The 19,804-nt window shown below is 46.0% G+C and overlaps 1 protein-coding gene across 3 annotated transcripts in view; it reads left to right on the forward strand.

Moving 5' to 3' along the window:
• The window catches only part of lpin2 (lipin 2), a 136,557-nt gene that overhangs the window by 14,709 nt on the left and 102,044 nt on the right, over window positions 1–19,804 (forward strand). Inside the window, exon 1 of one of the 3 annotated variants that reach the window (XM_038809189.1) lies at window positions 11,313–11,519. The exons of the other annotated variants lie outside the window; for them this stretch is intronic. Within the exon in view, the coding sequence (XP_038665117.1) occupies window positions 11,436–11,519 (84 nt within the window). The 5' untranslated portion in view covers window positions 11,313–11,435. Of the gene's footprint in view, window positions 1–11,312; window positions 11,520–19,804 lie in introns of those variants that run through there. 3 annotated transcript variants of the gene reach the window in all.

Here is a 19,804-nt window from a genome sequence, read left to right on the forward strand (position 1 = left end):
GACCTTGTACTGCACGATCCTGTTGACCAGGTCGAATATACGGGGGAGAGGGTACGCGTCCAGCTGCGTAAACCTGTTGATGGTCTGACTGTAGTCTATGACCATCCTATTCTTCTTCCCGGTCTTTACCACCAGAATTTGTGCTCGCCAGGGGCTGTTGCTAGCCTCGATGACCCCTTCTTTCAGAAGCCACTGGACCTCAGACCTGATGAAAGTGAGGTCCTGGGCACTGTACCCTCGGCTCCTGGTGGCGACAGATTTGCAATCCGGGGTGAGGTTTGCAAACAAGGGCGGGGGATTGACCTTGAGGGTCGCAAGGCTGCAGACAGTGAGGGGAGGTATAGGGATAGGGCCGCCGAATTTAAACGTTAGGCTCTGGAGGTTACAGTGGAACAGTTACTCTGGAAGTCTAACCCCAGGAGTGTGGCCGCGCAGAGGTGGGGGAAGACGTAGAGCCTGTAATTTTGACTCCCTCCCCTGGACCGTGAGGTCCGCTATACAATACCCCTTGATCTCAACCGAATAGGAGCCAGAGGCCAGGGAGATTTTTTGCTTTATGGGAGTGACAGGAAGAGAGCAGCGTCTTACCGTGGCAGGGTGTATGAAACTCTGTGCTCCCGGAGTCCAGCAGGCAGGACGTTTCGTGCCCGTTGAGCAGGACCTTCGTCGTCGCTGTAGAGAGGGTGCGGGGTCGAGACTGGTCGAAAGTGACTGATGCGAGTCGTGGCAGAAGATCGGAGTCGCCATCGGGCGGTGCGTAGTCACCCGCGCCGGGGTCCTTGGAGCCGATCCAAGATGGCGGCGCCCACTGGTCGTACATGGCGGGGATGGTCAAAATGGCGACGCCCGTCCCCCGCATGTGGTGTCGGAAAAACAAGATGGCAGCGCCCGGAGGCCGCACGTGGCATTGGGGGATGGGGACGGAGGAGTTTGCAGGACGCACGGGATCCTCCGAGACGGGGCGGCGTCCCGCAGTCGCTGCTCAGGACCGCAGCGACCGCCTTGGCCTGGCAAACCAACAGAAAATGGCCCTTCTTACCGCAACCCTTGCACGTTGCCGATCGGGCTGGGCAACTCTGTCGGGGGTGTTTTGCCTTTCCACAAAAATAGCAACGGGGCCCAGCGGGGTTTCCTTCCTTGCAGTTCAGGCCTGAGGCGATTCAGAGTCCGTAGGAGAAGGGGAAGCTGAATTCCACACTGCCCAGGGGGCCGCCGTGTGGTCGGGGGCGTATGAACTGGCATTTCTGTACGCAACATCTAGAGAGTTCACGAGGGCCTGTGCCTCCGTGAGGCTCAAAGTTTTCTTCTCTAACAGTCTCTGGCGGATTTGTGGGGACTGCATACCCGCAACAAAGGCGTCTCTGATTAACAGTCCGGTGTGCTCATTAGTAGAAACTTGCAGGCAGCCGCAACTTGCAGGCAGCCGCAGTTCCTCCCCAGTACAAGGAGCGCACGGTAAAAATCGTCTAACGACTCACCAGGGGTCTGATGCCTTGTAGCCAGCAAGTGCCGAGCGTAAACTTGATTTACTGGCCGGATGATGTGTCCTTTAAACAGTTCCATGGCGGAGTCATAGTCGGCCGCGTCCTCTATGAGCGTGTAGATGGCGGGGCCGACGCACGAGTGAACGATGTGCAGCTTCTGCTCCCTCGTCGGTACGTTTTCTGCCGTGCTGAGGTAGCTATTAAAACAAGCTAGCCAATGCTTGAATGTAGCTACTGCATTAGCTGCGTGGGAGCTGAGTCGTAGACGCTCAGGCTTGACACGGCGCTCCATCCTTTAAAATCTTATTGATTAAATTGATGCGCGATCAATAACTACTGAAATGAGGATGTAGTCCGAATTGAAGGCTTTAATCAACACTATGTTTCCCAGCAACTCGAGTACAGAAAGAAGGCCGGCTGCTGGGAAACACGGGTTCTTGTACCCCGCCTCACTGGGCGGAGCTATCTTACGTTCTGACCAATGAAATGCAAACACTTGGGCCAATGAGCAGCGAGCCTCCTCCACCAATGGTAGCTCACACTCCCAGGTACCGTAGTACTTTTACTCATATATTACCACATCTTTTCCCCCCCCCCCCCCCATCTCTCTCTTGGCCCCCCCTCTGTATCTTGCCCCCCCCCCCCCCCCCCATCTCTATCTTTCTCTCTCTCTCTCTATCTTGCTCTCGCTCTCGCTCTCTCTCTGTAGACAGTCATTGGATGGGCGGTGAGTTTGCATGATGGACTGGGCTGTGTTCATGACTCTAGTTTCTTATAGTCTTGGGCCGAGCAGTTGCCATACCAGGCTGTAATGTAGCCATGCTTTCTTTGGCTCTTGCCAAGTTTTATAGATGCACTGATGTAGACATGCTGTATTTCCTTAATTTCCTGAAAGTATAGGTGCTGTTTTTTGTGCTTTCTTGGTCGTTGTTATACCACCCCACTTGGTTCTCTGTCTCCTTCCTGCACTCTGACTCATCATTGTTTGAGATCTGACCCACTACAGTCATGTCATCAGCAAACTTGTCGATGGAATGTAGGCAGCACGGTAGCATGGTGGTTAGCATAAATGCTTCACAGCTCCAGGGTCCCAGGTTCGATTCCCAGCTGGGTCACTGTCTGTGCGGAGTCTGCACGTCCTCCCCATGTGTGCGTGGGTTTCCTCCGGGTGCTCTGGTTTCCTCCCACAGTCCAAAGATGTGTGGGTTAGGTAGATTGGCCATGCTAAATTGCCCGTAGTGTCCTAAAAAGTAAGGTTAAGGGGGGGGGGGGGGTTTGTTGGGTTAACCGGTATAGGGTGGATACATGGGTTTGAGTAGGGTGATCATGGCTCGGCACAACATCGAGGGCCGAAGGGCCTGTTCTGTGCTGTACTGTTCTATGTTCTATGTTCTATGAATTGGAGCCAGGTGTTGCCACACAGTCATGTATGTGTTTATAGAGAGTATAGTGGGGGGCTAAGAACCCAGCCTGGGCGGAGGGGGGGGGGGGGGGGGCTCAGTATTGAGGACTATCATGGAGAGCAGATCTATGGGTCAGGAAGTCGAGGATCCAGTTGCAGAGGGAGGAACCAAGTCCTAGGTTTTACAGCTTTGATATGAGCTTGCCAGGGATTGTAGTGTTGAAGGCTGAGCTGTGGTCAATGAATAGAACTCTGAGGTTCTATTGTCTGTTGTCGAGATGCTCCAGGGAGATAGTGTCTGCTATGGACCAGTTATGGCAGTATGCAAATTGCAGTGGAGGCATTGTTGGAGTTTGGAGTTGATGTGTCTCATGACCCAATTTCTCAAAGCACTTCATAATGATCAATGTCAAAGCCACTAGATGATAGTCGTTGAGGCTCGTTGCTTGGATGTTCTTTGCTTCCTCAGGTAAGGAGACCAAAACTGCACATCAGGTGGGCCTCACCAAGGCTGTGTAATTGCATCAAGATATCCCTGCTCTTGTACTTGAATCCTTTTACTATGAAGGCCAGTATACCATTTGCCACCTTTACTGCCTGCATGCTACCATCAGCTACTGGTGTATGAGGACAGCCAGGTCTCATATAGTGTGGTGAATGTATTATGCCATTATTCCACCATTGTATTTGTATCTGTGCTGTTGCCCTTGTATTTGTATCTGTGCTATGCTGTTGCCCTTGTGGGCTCCTCCTATGGGCCGTTGTATGGCATTATCCATAGGGTAACATGTTGGGGCATGTATGGGCTCCGCCCATGGCTCCTACCCTTGAAGGGAGGTATAAAGAGCAGTCGACCTGTAGGCGGTTCTCAGTATTGGATCAGAAGCAGGCAGGCACTGTTCTAAGTTGATTAAAGCCATGGTTTACTTCTACTTTTGTCTCGAGTGAATTGATGGTCGCATCAATTTAATCAACTTAAACGCAACTATGGAATCGGCCCTCAAACCTGACCGACTTGAACTCGATCCACAGACCACGGAGGCGAAAGAAATTTTTCCGCACAACCAGACTAGCCATTCTCGGCTACATCGTGGAAAACGGGATTCTAGGATCCGACCCTGACCGTATGCGCGCCCTCCTGCAACTTCCACTGCCCCAAGGCCCTGAAGAGGTGCCTCGGGTTCTTTTCATATTATGCCCAGTGGGATCCCAACTATGCGGACAAAGCCCACCCACTAATCAAGGCCACCATCTTTCCACTGGCAACTGAGGCCCGCCAGGCCTTTAGCTGCATCAAGGCCAAAGCCGTGATGCGCGCGGTGGATGAGTCCGTCCCCTTCCAGGTGACGTTCATGAGCAATGAACTGCATCAGTACCTGCTCAGTAAGGGCACTGCCTCGGGCAGTACCCCAGGGGAAACGGGCAGGTGGAGAGGGAGAACGCTACGGTCTGCAAGACCATCCTACTAACCCTGCGGTCCAGGAATCTCTCAGTTTCCCACTGGCAGGAGGTCCTCCCCGATGCACTCCACTCTATTAGGTCCCTACTTTGCACGGCCACAAACGAGACCCCTCATGACCGCCTGTTTGTTTTCCCTAGAAGATCCACCTCCGGGACCTCGCTTTCGTCCTGGCTGAAGACACCAGGGCCAGTCCTACTCGGAAAGCGCCTCAGGAGCCATAAGTCCGATCCTCTGGTAGAGAGGGTCCAGCTCCTACACTCCAACCCCCAGTACGTTTATATCGAACACCCCGATGGCCGACAGGATACGGTCTTCCTCAGAGACCTGGCGCCCGCCGGTTCCACCACCACCGCACCTCCACCATATCCCGCCCAACCTACCATGACCAGCGCCCCCGTCCCGATATGGCTCCCGCGCTCCCTCCCGCCCGCCATCCCCCCTTCACTGATCCACAGGAATGAAGTTCCAGCAGAGATGCTCCCGAAGTCCACATCTGTACCCGCACTGGCGCCCTCACTACCGATGCCAGCACGGACAAGTTCGACACCCGGGCCAGCAACAGCGCCAGAGCTTTGGCGATCACAGCGCACAATCCGTGCGCTGGACTGGCTGAACTTATGAACCCGTCATGCCCGCCGGACTTCATTTTGTTAATGTGGTGAATGTATTATGCCAATAATCCACCATTGTATTTGTATCTGTGCTGTTGCCCTTGTATTTGTATCTGTGCTATGCTGTTGCCCTTGTGGGCTTCTCCTATGGGCCATTGTATGGCATTATCCATAGGGGAACATGTTGGGGCATGTATGGGCTCCGCCCATGGCTCCTCCCCTTGAAGGGAGGTATAAAGAGCAGTTGACCTGTAGGCGGTTCTCATATTGGATCAGTCGCAGGCAGGCACTGTTCTAAGTTGATTAAAGCAACGATTTACTTCTACTCTTGTCTCGAGTGAATTGATGGTCGCATCACATAGCACATTCTCCTCTCCTAATTTATGGATATTCAGATAATCTACTTTTCTGCCTTTACTACCTCCATAATTTCACATTTATCCAAATTATACTGCATCTTCTATTTCATTTGCCCACTCGCCTTGTTCAAATCACACGGCAGGATCTCTGCATCCTCCTCACAGCTCACCATCACACTCAGCTTTGTGTCATCTGCAAATTTGGAGGTATTACATTTAGTTTCCTCATCTAAATCATTAATATATATTGTGTATGGCTGGGTCCTAGCACTGATCCCTGTGGTAAAGGTAAAATGTCCATAGTCCCAGATGACCATAGGCTGTCTTCTGCTTTGAGGGGGGAGAGCTGACTGGTGATTTAACCTGAGGATCACCACACCTCGAGCGAGGGGCAAGGTTGAGAAGACAGCCCTTTGTGAATAACCTCAGCCAGTATAGGAATTGAACCTGTGCTGTTGGCCTCGCTCTTCATCATAGCCAACTGAGCTAAACTGGCCCCCAAAATCAAAGTGGAGAATGTGGGCACCGTGATCCCTGTGGTGCCCCACTAGTCATCATATGCCATTTGGAAAAGGACCCGTTAAGTCCTATTCATACAATCATAGAATCACTGCAGTGCAGAAGGAGGCCATTTGGCCTATTGAGTCTGCACTGGCCCTTGGGAAGACAACTCCACCTACGCCCAAGCCCCTGCCCTAATCCTGAAACCCTGCCCTAAGGGGCAACTTGGCATGACCAAACAGCCTAACCTGCACATCTTTGGACCGTGGGAGGAAACCCACGCAGACACGGGGAGAATGTGCAAACTCCACAGACAGTCATCCAAGACCAGAATCGAACCTGGGTCCCTTGTGCTATGAGACAGCATGCCATCCTATCTTTGTTTCCTGTCTGCCAACCAATTTTCTACCCATCTCAATACCTTACCCTATTTGTATGCGCTTTAATTTTACACACTAATCTCTTTTATATAGGACTTTATCGAAAGCCTTCTGAAAGTCCAAATCAACTATATCCACTGGCTCCCCCTCATCAACTCTACTGGTTACATCCTAGAAGAATTACAGTAGATTTGTCGAGCATGATTTTCCTTTCATAAATCCATGCTGACTCTACAGTCCTGCCTCTGTTTTCCAAGTGCTCTGCTATGAAATCTTTTGATTAAAGGATTCTAGAATTTTCTCCATTACCAACATCAGGTTTACTGGCTACTGTTTTCTCTCCATCTCTCTTTTTAAAAAGTGGGGTTACATTAGCTACCCTCTAATCTGTAGGAAGTGTTCTCGAGTCTATAGAATCTTGGAAAATGACCACCATTATTTATAGGGCCACTCCTTAAGTACGCTGGGATGTAGGTCATCAGGCCCTTCAATCCATCAATTTCTCCAATGTCGTTTCTGTACTAAAACCCCTTCAGTTCTCCCCCTCCCCACCCTGTGTTCCCCAATATTTCTGGTATGTTATTTGTTGGAAATGTTTGCAGGATTTTTTTTAAACCCCCTTACTTATCGAGAGCTAAATTATTACTGCTGTTCTGGAAGTGTTTTGCTCCTTTAAGTTTGAACTCTTGACAAGTCTAAAAACTGATGATTGTCATTGAATCTAAAATAGAAACTGCTGTGCCCCTCCGTCTGGCTGCATCTCTGCTTATTATATGTCTATAAGTAACATGAAAAGTAACAAGCTTGGAATTTTTTTTGTTCTCTGGCTCTGAAGCCAGAATTTCGTGTTTTGCCAATGATTGTGATCATTTTCCATCATACACCATGCACACCTTGTTACATTATGCTGCATATAGATTGAATAAATGCAATGTTCAGGATGATCCCCATATCCATGGTGTATTTTGTCTTTTAAGCTCCGTACCATTAATTCATGATATACATCATAATGTTACAATCACTTACATTTTTACAGAGTATGCACTGTTTTTAACCATGACAAAATCAGCTGAGACATTTGACTTGCTACAGCTTGCTGAATTCAACATTATGATCGAATACAGTGTTTGTGCAAGATCAGTAAAAACTATATGTATGTGTAGCCTCTGACTCATGCTGCTCATTAAATTGGAGAATATGACTTCTGTTATCGGAGTCTGGGCTCTCTTGACACCCCCCCCCCCCCCCCCCCCCCCCCCCCCACCCCCCCCCCCCCCCCCCCCCCCCCCCCCCCCCCCCCCCCCCCCCCCCCCACGACCTTGAAGGGGACTGTGAAGAAATGGAGGCCATAATTTCCAGTGACTGCTACATTATAGGTCAGCAGGCCTTGATTTTGTTGAGCGATCCAGGTGAGTGTGTTCAACCTGCTTTGGGAAAATCGATTCAAGCTCAGAAAACACTCGCTTCTGCTGAAGACTACATTCTTCCCCCTACACTCCAGGTGCCCCGATGCAGTGTTAAGGATTTTTCAGGACTTTTGATTTGGTTCTTTGGTACTGGTTTTGAATTAATGATGATTGCGAGAAGCAGGGAGAAAAATTGTAAGTCCGTATGTTTTTTGTTCGTGGATCTGAGCTTCTCTGGCTAGGCCAGCATTTATTGCCCATCCCGAATTGCCCTCGAAGGTGGTGGTGAGCTACCTCCTTGAACCGCTTCAGTCCATGCGATGCAGGTACACCCATAGTGCTGTTAGGGAGGGAGTTCCAGGATTTTCTCCCAATGGCAATGTATTTCCAATGGTGAATGGCTTGTCAGGGAACTTCCAGGCGGTGTGTTCCCAAGTATCTGCTGTCCATGTCCTTCTAGATGGTAGCAGCCATGGGTTTGGAAGGTGCTGTCGAAGGAGCCTTGGTAAGTTCCTGTAGTGCATCTTGTAGATGTTACACACAGTTGATGCTGAGTGTTGGTGGTAGAGGGAGTAGAAGGGATGCCAATCAAGTGGGCAGCTTTGTCCTGGATGGTGTTGAGCTTCTTGAGTGCTGTTGGAGGTGCACCCATCCAGGCAAGTGAAGAGTATTCCATCAAATCCCTTTGTAGAGTGTGCCAGACTTTGCGGAGTCGAGAGGTGAGTGCAACAGGATTCCTAACCTCTTACCTGCTCTTGTAGCCACAGTACTTGTATGGTGAGTCCAGTTCAGTTTCTGATCAGTGGTAACCCTCAGGATCTTGATTGTGAGGAATTGAGCGATGGTAATGCCTCTGAATGTCAAGTGGTGATGGTTAGATCTCTTGTAGGAGATGGTCATTGCCTGGCACTTGTGTGGTGCGAATGTGACTTGCCACTTGTCATCCCAGCCTGGATATTGTCCAGGTCTTGCTGCATTTGACATGGGCTATTTCAGAGGAGTCCTAAATGGTGCTGAACATTGTGGAATCATCAGTGAATATTGCCACTTCTCACCTTCTGATAGAAGGATGTTCATCGATGAAGCAACTGAAGATGGTTGGGCCTAGGGCACTAACTACCCTGTTGAACTGCTGTAGTGATGTCGTGGAGCTGAGATGAATGACCTCCAACCACAAACATTTTTCTTTATGCTAGGTATGACTCCAACCAGCTGAGTTTCCCCTGATTGCCATTGACTCCGATTCCCATTGACTCCAGTTTTGTTAGGGCTCCCTGATGTCCTACTCCTATCAAATGCTGCCTTGATGTCAAGGGCAGTCACTCACACCTCACCCCTGGCATTCAGCTCCTTTGTCCATGTTTCAACCAAGGCTGTCATGAGGTCAGGAGTTGAGTGACCTTGGTGGAACCTAAACTCTGTCCATGAAATGTTTATTGCAAAGCAAGGGCTGCTTAATGGCACTGTTGGCTTCTCTTCCATCAATTTAATGATGATTGTGAGTAGACTGATGGGGCAGTAATTGTATGGGTTGGATTTGTCCTACATTTTATGTACAAGACATACTTGAGCAATTTTCCACTTTGCTAGGTTGATTTTTAACAAGATGGAGTGAGGAAACAATTGATCAAAAACAGGCCAATCCCCCCCCCCCCCCCCCCCAACAATGTTCCTGAACAAAAGAAACATTGCCATCTGTTGTGACTCGTGCTTTCCTAAGTTTAGGTACATGGATGAATATGTCGACAGAATAGGAATAAAAATGGGTTAAGTACATTCCTGAAACTACAAGCTTAAAAAATAATTAAAATGTTAACTTTGCTTTAAGATTTCTGTAATTCTAAGGTATCTGCGCACAAGTGCAACAGTCCATGTATGATTAGAGGTTTTATGTTACAGAAGCCTCATCAGTAACACCTTTACTTATCCCATTAAAAAAAAAGTCCAAGTGAATGAGCAGTGGTTTCTGGTTTAATAGAATTTTTCCAAGCCAATTTCCCAAGCTAATACAAAATGACTGCTGTGAAAGTATGTTAGAAAACAAAATTATAATGTACTGCAACTGCTTTTGAATAATTTTAATGAAATGGTGTTGACTTAGCTATGATTATCTTTCATTTGACTTTTGGGACAATTTGGTACCAATGATTGGGAGTCATCACTGTTTTGCAGGGAAACGTGACATCTAATTTTTTTGTGCAGCAAAAAAGATTGTATTGTTTAATGTATTGAAGAATCACTACCTGATACACTGGAGGAGGAGCTTTTTTTTGTCAGATCAAGTTTTGGATCTTTACATTCAAGTCAATAGGCAACTGGATTCCTCTTTTTTTGGGGGGGGGGGATGAGTATTAAACAACGGCCTGGTGTTGGCATTGATGACGGCGAAACTGCTGACATTCACCATTGTTACTTCACTGAAACTGACAGCAGCTCCAGGAGTCATAGTGGAGAATAACCTGGAAACTCCAATATTTCTGTACTCGAGAGGGTTCAGTGATGAAGAACCATGTGTACAATTTCTAAGCAATCGGCAAATTGGTGAAAACCTCTTTTTGCTGTTGGCTTTGCTGGAAAAAACACTTATGAAAACCTTGTAGGTTTTGCTGAATGGGATGTAACTGAATTTTGAAGTCTACTAGGTTTAAAGTTATTTCTAAATGCCCTCACTGACCCTGAAAAGCTACTTTTATATTTGTAGAATGTTTAGTTTTTAAAAGTGTGCTTATCTTTACTTTGGTTTCTATCTTAATCCAATCAGACCTGAGAATGTAAATTTAAAAATTAAGGCATTCAGTGCATTAACTTCTAGTTTGCTGTCTGTGAGCATACTGAATTGTGCATGGCCACTTGCCTTGCTTGCTGACATTACTGCTGTTGGATGCCAGCTAAAATAGGTGCCAATAGCTGCAGCCGAGCTTGAGCTAACATTTCTGACTGTGAACATTGAAGCAAATTGGGCTCATTCATTTAAAGCCTATCCAATCTATACGTTTGGTATTAAACTTCCTTGGCAGACACATTTCCCAATAGTATCTCAAGTGGTTATGCTGTGTGGAGTACAGAACTGTGAATTGTCTACTTCATTTTAAGATTGTGCACTTGTGTTTCAGACACTTTTTTTCTTCGACACTTCTACTTTGTCCTGTTTTTTAATCTTTTTGTTTCAAAGTAAATCGTAGTAAATAGGAATTTTACAAAATTCTTCAAAGTAAAATTTATTTCATCATCATAAAATCCTGAAGTCACAGAAGTAGCTCATTTGGCCTGTCATACACATGAGGCTTTCTGTGAAAGCAGCTCACCAAGTTCCACTCCCCCTGCCCTTTACCCACCCTCCTGCTCATCGGTGGTGTGTACCTATGAGGGGGAAAACAAATACGTCAGTGGTAAACGTGATTTCAAAACTAACCAGAAACATCAATGTTTGCTTGTTGACATTTGTTTTACTGCTTGTTAAAGGCATGATTCCTCTAATTATTAACGAGTTCTTGTTGATTTCCTACGTCTGACTGTATGCTCCTGGTAATAGAGATAAGTTTGTTACTATCAATTCGAACTCTTGAGCAGCCTTTGACCGTGTAGCTTTATCTTTCTGATGAGAGGTTGGGACAGATTTGCAGTTTCTATTGGTTAGTGAACTTCTGTTTTGCTTTTCATGCTGGTAAATAACCAATTATTTAACAGTAGACGTGCTTTGTAATAGCACATTTGGTACACTTCGATTCCTTGAATGTTGGATGTTTTCCTGTGAGCACTGACTAGTGGAAAATATTTTTTTAAAGAACAGGATTTATGAAGTTTTAAGGAGGGAAAATACTTTTTAAAAAATGTATCTATACAAAGAGGATTTTGATTCTTCAGGAGAAAGCAGTGAAAGTGAAGATAACCGCTTTGGAAGGTCGTGGCTCTGGGTAGGTTTGTTGAAGCCTAGTGGGTAGGAGGAGAGTTTGGGGGGGGGGGGGGGGGGTGGGAGGGGGAGATCTGAGACCTTTTATTCCTTAACGTTCTTGCTGTTTTATTTTTAAGAGCTCCAGAGGTCTTTGTAGTGTGCATTAGAGTGTTGAATGACACAATGTACATTAACACAGCTTAAAACATCTTAAAGTTGCGATAAAGTTATGAAACCAATTTTGTATTATGAGATAGTTCCACAGCACTCTTCAGTCCCTCAAGCCTGTTCTGCCAGAAATCAGATCATGGTGATTGGTACCTCCCATTTTTAATAATCTTCATTGCCACAAATAGGCTTACATTAACAATGCAATGATACTGAGAAGAGCCCCCAGTCGCCACATTCCAGCACCTGATTGGGTACATGGAGAGAGAATGAATAATGTCCAGATCCCTTGGTGTGCTTTCTCAACAGAAGTCTGAATCTCAGTCTTATATATTTTATTTGACCTGGTATTCTTTCGGGGAAGGAGTTTTATATTTTACTATCATTGGCATGAACAAGCGCTTCCTGTTCAGATTTCAGAATTGTAATCCTTTGCATTTGTTCTTCTGAATGTACACGACCTATCTCTTTTATTGTTTAAACACCGTAATTTGCTCACCCCTCAATCTTCTAAACACGAGGTAATTCATACCAAATTTATGCAACCAACAGCCATAATTTAACCTTTTAATCCCTGATATATTGTGGTGAATCTCTCCTGTACCAGCTTCCCCCTTCCAAACCAAGATATCTCTTTTACACCAATATATGACAGCCATCCAAACTCGCAACATTAGCTCCCTTTAGATGCTGTCAGACCTGCTAAGGTTGTCCAGTATTTTCTGTTTTTGTTTCAGATTCCAATATCCGCAGTAATTTGTTTTTATCAATATCTCTCTCTGCTAAGATCTGGTGTCCAAAACTGAATACAGTACTCAAGATCTGGTAAAAGACTGGGCAACTGAAGAATTTCTCCTGCCACCATCCCCCGTTCCCTGCCTGACATACCTCTTGCCTTTGTGATTACTTTTCGTATCTGTGGACTAACTTCTAGCAATTCGTGTGTATGAACATTTAAACCCCTTTGGCTCCTCCATAACTTGTCTCTTGTCATTAAGGAAATATTCTGATTTGTCTATATTGGATCATTTGTTGCTAGGTCTGGCTGGACCATGCAAAGCGCTAATACATTACACTCCTCCATCTCACCACAGTTTTTGCAGATGCACTTGATTGGTCTATCCCTTTTTTGAAAATTCCACCTACACAAGTGTTTGCAGAAAGGGGGAGACAATTGTTTGGAAGCATAATTGCAGTATCATTCTAGTGAATTATATTACTTAAATGATAATTATCAACACAATTTTGATTAAGTGACATCCAAAAACCTTTTTTGTGAATTAGAATATGCATGGTTTAGAATTTAAGACATTGATGGATCAGTGTCTCATTTGTGGTCTGAAACTGGTTTTCTGGTATTTACGGCTATATATTAAGTTAATGACCTGGTTGTGTCTGCTTAGATACTATACAGTAGGCAATGACAATTATTGCTGGATGAGCTGGTGGTGGCGCCGGAATGGTGAACAAGGTTTTATAGGGACTGGATAAGTCAGAGCTGCCTGAAGATGCGCGGATATTGGTGAGCATTTAGGGTGGTTAGAGTGCCTGGAGGTCGGAGAGGGTGGGATTGGAGGAGCCACTGTGGGTGGAAGAAGTGCAGGTAGTGATACGGAAGACGCAGACTGGTAAGGCACAGGGGCTGGTTGTTTTTTCTGGGGAATTTTATAAAATGTTGCCATCGCTGTTGGTAGAAATGTTTGAGGACCCAATGGTTAAAGGGGTCTTACTAGAAACGATGGGTCAGGCATCCATTTAGTTGCTTAGAAAGGATAAGGATCTGGTGGAGTGTGCTTCATATAGGCCCATATAGAACATAGAACAGTACAGCACAGTACAGGCCCTTCAGCCCACGATGTTGTGCCGACCATTTATCCTAATCTAAGATCAACCTAACCTACACCCTTCAATTTACTGCTGTCCATGTGCCTGTCGCTTAAATGTCCCTAATCTCTGTTGAATGTGGATGCAAAGTGCTGGCGAAGGTGTTGCCATTGAGGTTGGAGGAGTGCATTTTGAAGGTGATTGGGGAGGATCAGACTGGGTTCATTAAGGGTAGGCAGTTGTCATTGAATGTGTGCCAACTACTGAATGTGGTCATTACTACGGCAGAAGGAAGGAACTTAGAGGTGGTGATGACGTTGGATGCGAGAAACCGTTCCATCGGGTGGAGTGGAGCTGGAGGAGAAGTTTGGGATTGGGCCTAAGTTTATGGCATGGGTGAATTATTGTATAAGGATCCAATGGCTAGTGTGCGAATGAATGATACGAATACATTGGGGAACAAGGCATGAATGCCCCATTCTCTCTTTTCCCCCCCCCCCCCCCCCCCCCCACCCTTTCTGTTTGCACTGGTGATAGAGCCCTTGGCCATTGCGCTTCAGGGCTTGGATTTATGGAAAGGGATAGTGAGGGGTGTTTGGGGGGTGGGGTTGAGCATCGGGTGTCTCTGGATGCGGGTGATTTGCTGTCATATATTTCTGACCCCAGCTCTTCAGTGGGGGAGGGGGGGGTTATGGGTCTGCTTAAGAGATTTGGGGTGTTTCGGGATACAAGTTGAAAAATGAAATGAAAATCGCTTATTGTCACGAGTAGGCTTCAATGAAGTTACTGTGAAAAGTCCCTAGTCGCCACATTCCGGCGCCTGTCCGGGGAGGCTGGTACGGGGGAAAGTGGGTATTTTGTGGTGTCTTCAGGGGTGGCGGTGGGGAAGAGGCAGAGCTGCCATTTCAGGTGGCAACACCCTATTTCAGGTATTTGAGCGGTTCACTTCAGAGGAGCTGGCAGTTTGTGGGGGGGGGGGGGGGGGGGGTGATTTGGGCCTTCCGAACTTGAATTACTGAGCGACGAACGTGGAGATGGTGCGGTGCTGGAGTAGGGAGGCAGAGGCTTTATGGGTGAGGATGGAGGTGGGTTCTTATAGGTGGTCGAGGTTATGGCACTGGTGATGCACTGCTTCCGTTTGCCCTAGGGAAGCATTCGGAAGGTCCTGTGGTGGTGGCCACGTTGAAGATTTGGAGGCAATTTCGGCGGCACGTTAGGTTGGGAGCGGTGTTGAGGCTGATCTGGGGAAATCATGGTGTTGAGCCAGGGAGGACGGATGCGAGGTTTCAGAGATGGAAATAGAGAGGGGTGAAGGAGATTAAGGACTTGCTTTTGGAGAGGTGGTTCTCAAGCTTAGCGGAGTTGAGGGGGAAGTTTGGGTTTCTGCGTGAGGATGGTTTTCGGTATCTTGGGTGCTGGACTTAGCTAATAGAAAGTTTTTGCTGACCTTTCCGATAGTGCGTGCCGCCTTGTTGCTGGAGGAGGTGCCGTTGGTAATGGGGTTGGAGAGTGGGGTCATCTGGGCAATTTATGGGAGGATTTTGGAGGGGATTACGACCAAGCGGGGGGGAAGAGTTGGGGATGGTGCTGGAGGAGGGACTGTGTTGTGAGGTTGAGATGCCGTGGAGGATAAAACCCTCCACCTCTTGCGTGAGGCTGGTCTTGATACAGTTGAAGGTGGTGTGCAGATGCATTTTACGAAGTCGAGGATGAGAAGGCTGTTTGAGGGGGTAGAGGATACTTGCAAACAGTGTGGGAGAGACCAGGCTAATCATGTACTTGTGTTCTGGTCCTGTCTGAAGTTGAATACATTTTGGTGGTTGTTAATCAGCACCATGTCAGCAATCCTGCATGTGGATTTGGAGCAGGGTCCCCTGGGGGCTACATTTGGTGTGTTAGACCTGCCAGCATTTCAGACTGGAGCAGGGGCAGATGTTTTAGCCTTCACCTCGTCGATTGCTTGCAGTTTTTTCTGTTGTGATGGCAGTCAGTTTTTCTACCGTCGGAGTGGCGGGGAGATCTAATGGAGCCCTTGCATCTTGAGAAGGTGAAATTTGCCTTGAGGGGGACAGATGAGGGGTTCCACAAGAGATGGGGTTTGTTTATTTAGCAACTTGGAGAGCTAGTTACTGTAAGCTGTTGTGGGGGGGGGGGGGGGGGGGTTGGCTGGCAGAGGGTTGGGGTGGATGGGGTTGTTTTAGGGTTTATTGTATTTGGGGGGTATGGTATTTTTGTCCTGTTTTGTTTTTGTAAAATGCTAAAAATTTGAATGTCTGTCCCCTCTATTGAACAAGAGAGAACCATGATCATGAAGGTTTTCGGGTTTTGGGGTGGTAGGTTTTGGGCCATTGCGAGACCGGATATAAATATAGATTCTACAAGTGCAGGTGACAGCCACTTACTGAGTCGTTTTTTAGATCCAAGGACTTTATTGAATATCATTTGACTGGTATTGGGGTTTTGGAAATTACTAAACATACAATCAGAACAGGAAGGAATGAATTGGTATCTGTCTTTTGGGAGAGGGGCTGTTCTGTTCATAATGTAGCTGCTTCTTTGACTGATCTACTGGTGCTGTATTGGTGGTTAATAACGTTGGGTTTCTGGAACTCCTTACGGTCAGGAAAGGCACCTGTCCTGTATGTTAGCTGAACTGTTTATTTGTGGTTACTAGCAGCTATAAATTGTCATTTTAATCAGGTGGTAATATCCACTGAGCAGGAGGAAAATAGGAATAAATTCAACAGCTATGGTTTAACCATTCATTCCCAGGTTTGGCTGGAACACAAGAAGCACTGCTCTTGTTTGCTAAAACAACTCACTATTCCAGGATCATCCTGGAATGTGAAGTTAACCCCCCACACCCCTCCATTCTGCCGCATTGTCTTCTACACCCTCACTTCAAACGAGCAGTTCTCAGGCTTTTTTCTCACTGAAGTTAAGATCATCCATTTGGCTGTTTCTGCCACTTCCTCCCTTCCCCTAACCCAAGCTACACTTCCGCAAGATTTCCCCTCACTATAATCCTGAATTTGCAGTTTCTCTGGTTTCCTGTCATGCCTGTTCTCCGCTCATTCTCACTACACTGCAGCCCACCCAACTTCCTGACCTGGCTTCCCTATCTGAATATAAGGATGTTAAGAAAGAGCATTAAGGGGGCAGCATGGTGGTGTAGTGGTTAGCACTGCTGTCTCACGGCGCCACGGTCACAGGTTCGATCCTGGCATTCTGTGTGGAGTTTGCACATTCTTCCTGTGTTTGCATGGGTTTCGCCCCCACAACACAAAGATGTGCATGGTAGGTGAATTGGCCATGCCAAAAATGAATTGGGTACTCCAAATAAAAAAAAAAGAAAGAACATTAAGAAAAATCAAGAGTAGACCATATGGCCTCTAAAGCTTGCTTCGCCATTTGATTATGACGTAATCTGTGTCAATCCACTTTACTGCCCTCTCTCATAATTCCTTGATTTCCTGAGAAACCAAAAAATCTATTTTTGCCTGGATTATCTTCAGTGGTGGAGCATCCGTAGCCCAATATGCTGGAACATTCCAAAGATTCATAACACTGGATGGAAAAATGTCTACTCATGTCAGCCCTAAATGATCAGCCACTTATTGTGTGCCCCCCCCCCCCCCCCCATGTTGTAGGTTCCCCAGCCTTTTGTAATGAACTGGTTCCTGAAACCTTCAATTGTATTTGAATAAACACACAGCTCTAACTCCACAGGATGTGGTTATTTCAGTTTCATAAATTACAGTCTGGTTTGCTATAAAGCTTGCACCAAAAGATATTCTTCATTCAGATATGCACTAAAAAATTATGTGGTTTGTAGCAAATTAATTTAACTGGCTCTTAATTGAATTGCAGATTCAATTAATTGCAGATCGCCATAATTTTCTGTTCATTGATCTAGCATTTCTCATGACAAACTGGCCATAAACCACTTAAATGTATTGTGTAAAATGCTGACTCTTAGCTTGCCAAAAAATACAATGTGCAAACTATTTGCGTTTTGCTTTAAAATACTTATTCGGAAACTTCTCACTATGTATGGGGTAGCAATAGTTTACTTTGAAATTATTGTGCCTGTGTAATATGAAGTACGACAACAGTCTAGAGTCTATGGAATTTGACCTGTAAATTTTTTTTGTCGACTACTTTTTCTAAAAGTGCTGTTTTAATTTGGGTCTCGGGAAACCATAAAGGCAGGGTCCTCCAGTATTTCCACTGCTAAATCTGGCACCATTATTCTTGGAGCAAGATCCCAGACTCTCAAATGCAACCTGGGAGTTGGATTTGGGTGTATTTGTTGGGATTAAACTGCACCATTTATAAAAGCAGCGAAAGTTGATCTGTTCTTGTATGTAAGAAAACTTCTGGCTCTGCAGTGTCCTTTTTAAAAAAAAAAAACACACTCGTTCTTCTCTCCTGCAGCGCAAGTAGTTAAATGACCTGCTGTGACCTTCATTGTGTTGTCTGAACTATGAGATGGTCATTTGAATAAGGTTGGCATTAGGAATCCAAGGAACCAGACTCCAGCAAGGAGTCGATGCCTTCAGGGAGGCAAAAAAAACAGTAAAAGTGCAAAGTGTACATTTTCAAAACACTTGGTTTGGGGTTTGAACGTTAGCAGCAGTAACATTACTGCTGTCTCTGACTTGAGTAGAAAGTCAGCTCGTCTTATCCTCTTCATTTTTAAAAATCTGCCTTCAAATGTATACTGTTTGTTTATTTGTCACTTTGCGATTAGCTGGTTTGCATCATTAGAATTTGTTTTCCTTCAAAAGTACACTCATCTGACATTGAACTTTACTTCTGAACTGATAGAAGTGGCTGAATATTCTCATTCTCTCTCTCTCTCTCTCTCTCTCTCTCTCTCTCTCTCTCTCTCTCTCTCTCTCTCTCTCTCTCTCTCTCTTTTCCCCCCCCCCCCCACCCCCACCCCTTCCCGGCAGCTCTGACTTGTGTTTGCCTTGGGTGTGCCATGGTTCATTTACAGGGTATATTGCCTTCCATACGGGTTCCTTTGTGTACACGTGTGAGACTCAGCTACATTATTTGCTTTAATCAAGGTCCGTCACTTAATAAACAGTTTCAGTTCACTTGGTTGTTGAGAAACTGGGAAATACAAGATCACCTAAAATCATGTGCATGATTTAGGTAATGACCTAAAGCCCACAATACCACACTGGAACATATTGATATATTAATGATTATCGATTATGGAATCTGACAAACAAATTGGATTAAAATTGATCAGAAGGAAGGAAACGGATGGCATGAGTTTTCGGCAACTTAGTGGTTTGATGTGAGCCAAGGCACATATTGGGCAGGATTTTCTGGCTGTTCCCGCTGGTGGGATTGTCTAGTCCCACTGGGGAACCCTATTAACCGTGGTGGGAACAGAAGATCCCGCCCTGGGGGGTTGGGGGGGGGGGGGTGTAATCCCACACAAATGTGTTTTACTGGCCTGAATGTTCGTTCTATACGTAATGCTTTCAACGTAGGGCTAAAGAAATGTCAACATTTGCAGACCATGTTAAAATGGGAGGAAGAATTAAAGTTGTGTGGGGCCAGAGGGCCTCCGTTGTGGAGGCATTGGGAAGGAACTTCCAAGGTGGGAATGCTGAAGTGCTAGTGGAGGGGTTGGCTGTAGTTTGGGCAAGTTGGAGTTTAAGTAAATAAAGTGCATTAAAGTACATCATTTGTGGTCCCGAATAGATGACTGTTAACCAAATAATAGATTATATTGTAATCCCTTCCATTGTTCATTTAAAGTGTGTTATCAGAATCACATGATTCAGCTACTTTTGCATTGCGCTTGAGAGAGAACATCTTCTATTTGAAACTTAATTAAAAACACTTGTCAGCTTATACCCTCCAAGTTGCATGCCATTCTGACTTGGAACTATATCTCTGTTTCTTCAGTCACTGGATCGAATTCCTGGAACTCCCTTCCTAACAGCACTGTGGGTGGCTGTGCCTGCACCAGATGGACTGTAGTACTTCAAGAAGGTGACTTTCCACCACCTTCTCGAGAGCAATTACGGATGAGTAACTGGTCTTGCCAGCAGCACCCTCATCCCTATCACCGTTAATGAGAGAAAATTCACTGTTGCCTACCAGAATATGAAAATAAATCTCAGAATCCATAACAAAGCATCTTCCAATAAAACAAAACAGTACTGAACTGCCTGATTCCTCACTAGCTCATGTTCAGAGTCTCCTGATAAAGAGGAAGCTCTTGAACCTAGTAACATTCATCTGGGAATCTCTGCGATTTTGACAGCATAGCTGTGAGTCTACACAGAA

Source organism: Scyliorhinus canicula, chromosome 10, assembly GCF_902713615.1.
Source record: "Scyliorhinus canicula chromosome 10, sScyCan1.1, whole genome shotgun sequence".
NCBI lineage: Eukaryota > Metazoa > Chordata > Chondrichthyes > Carcharhiniformes > Scyliorhinidae > Scyliorhinus > Scyliorhinus canicula.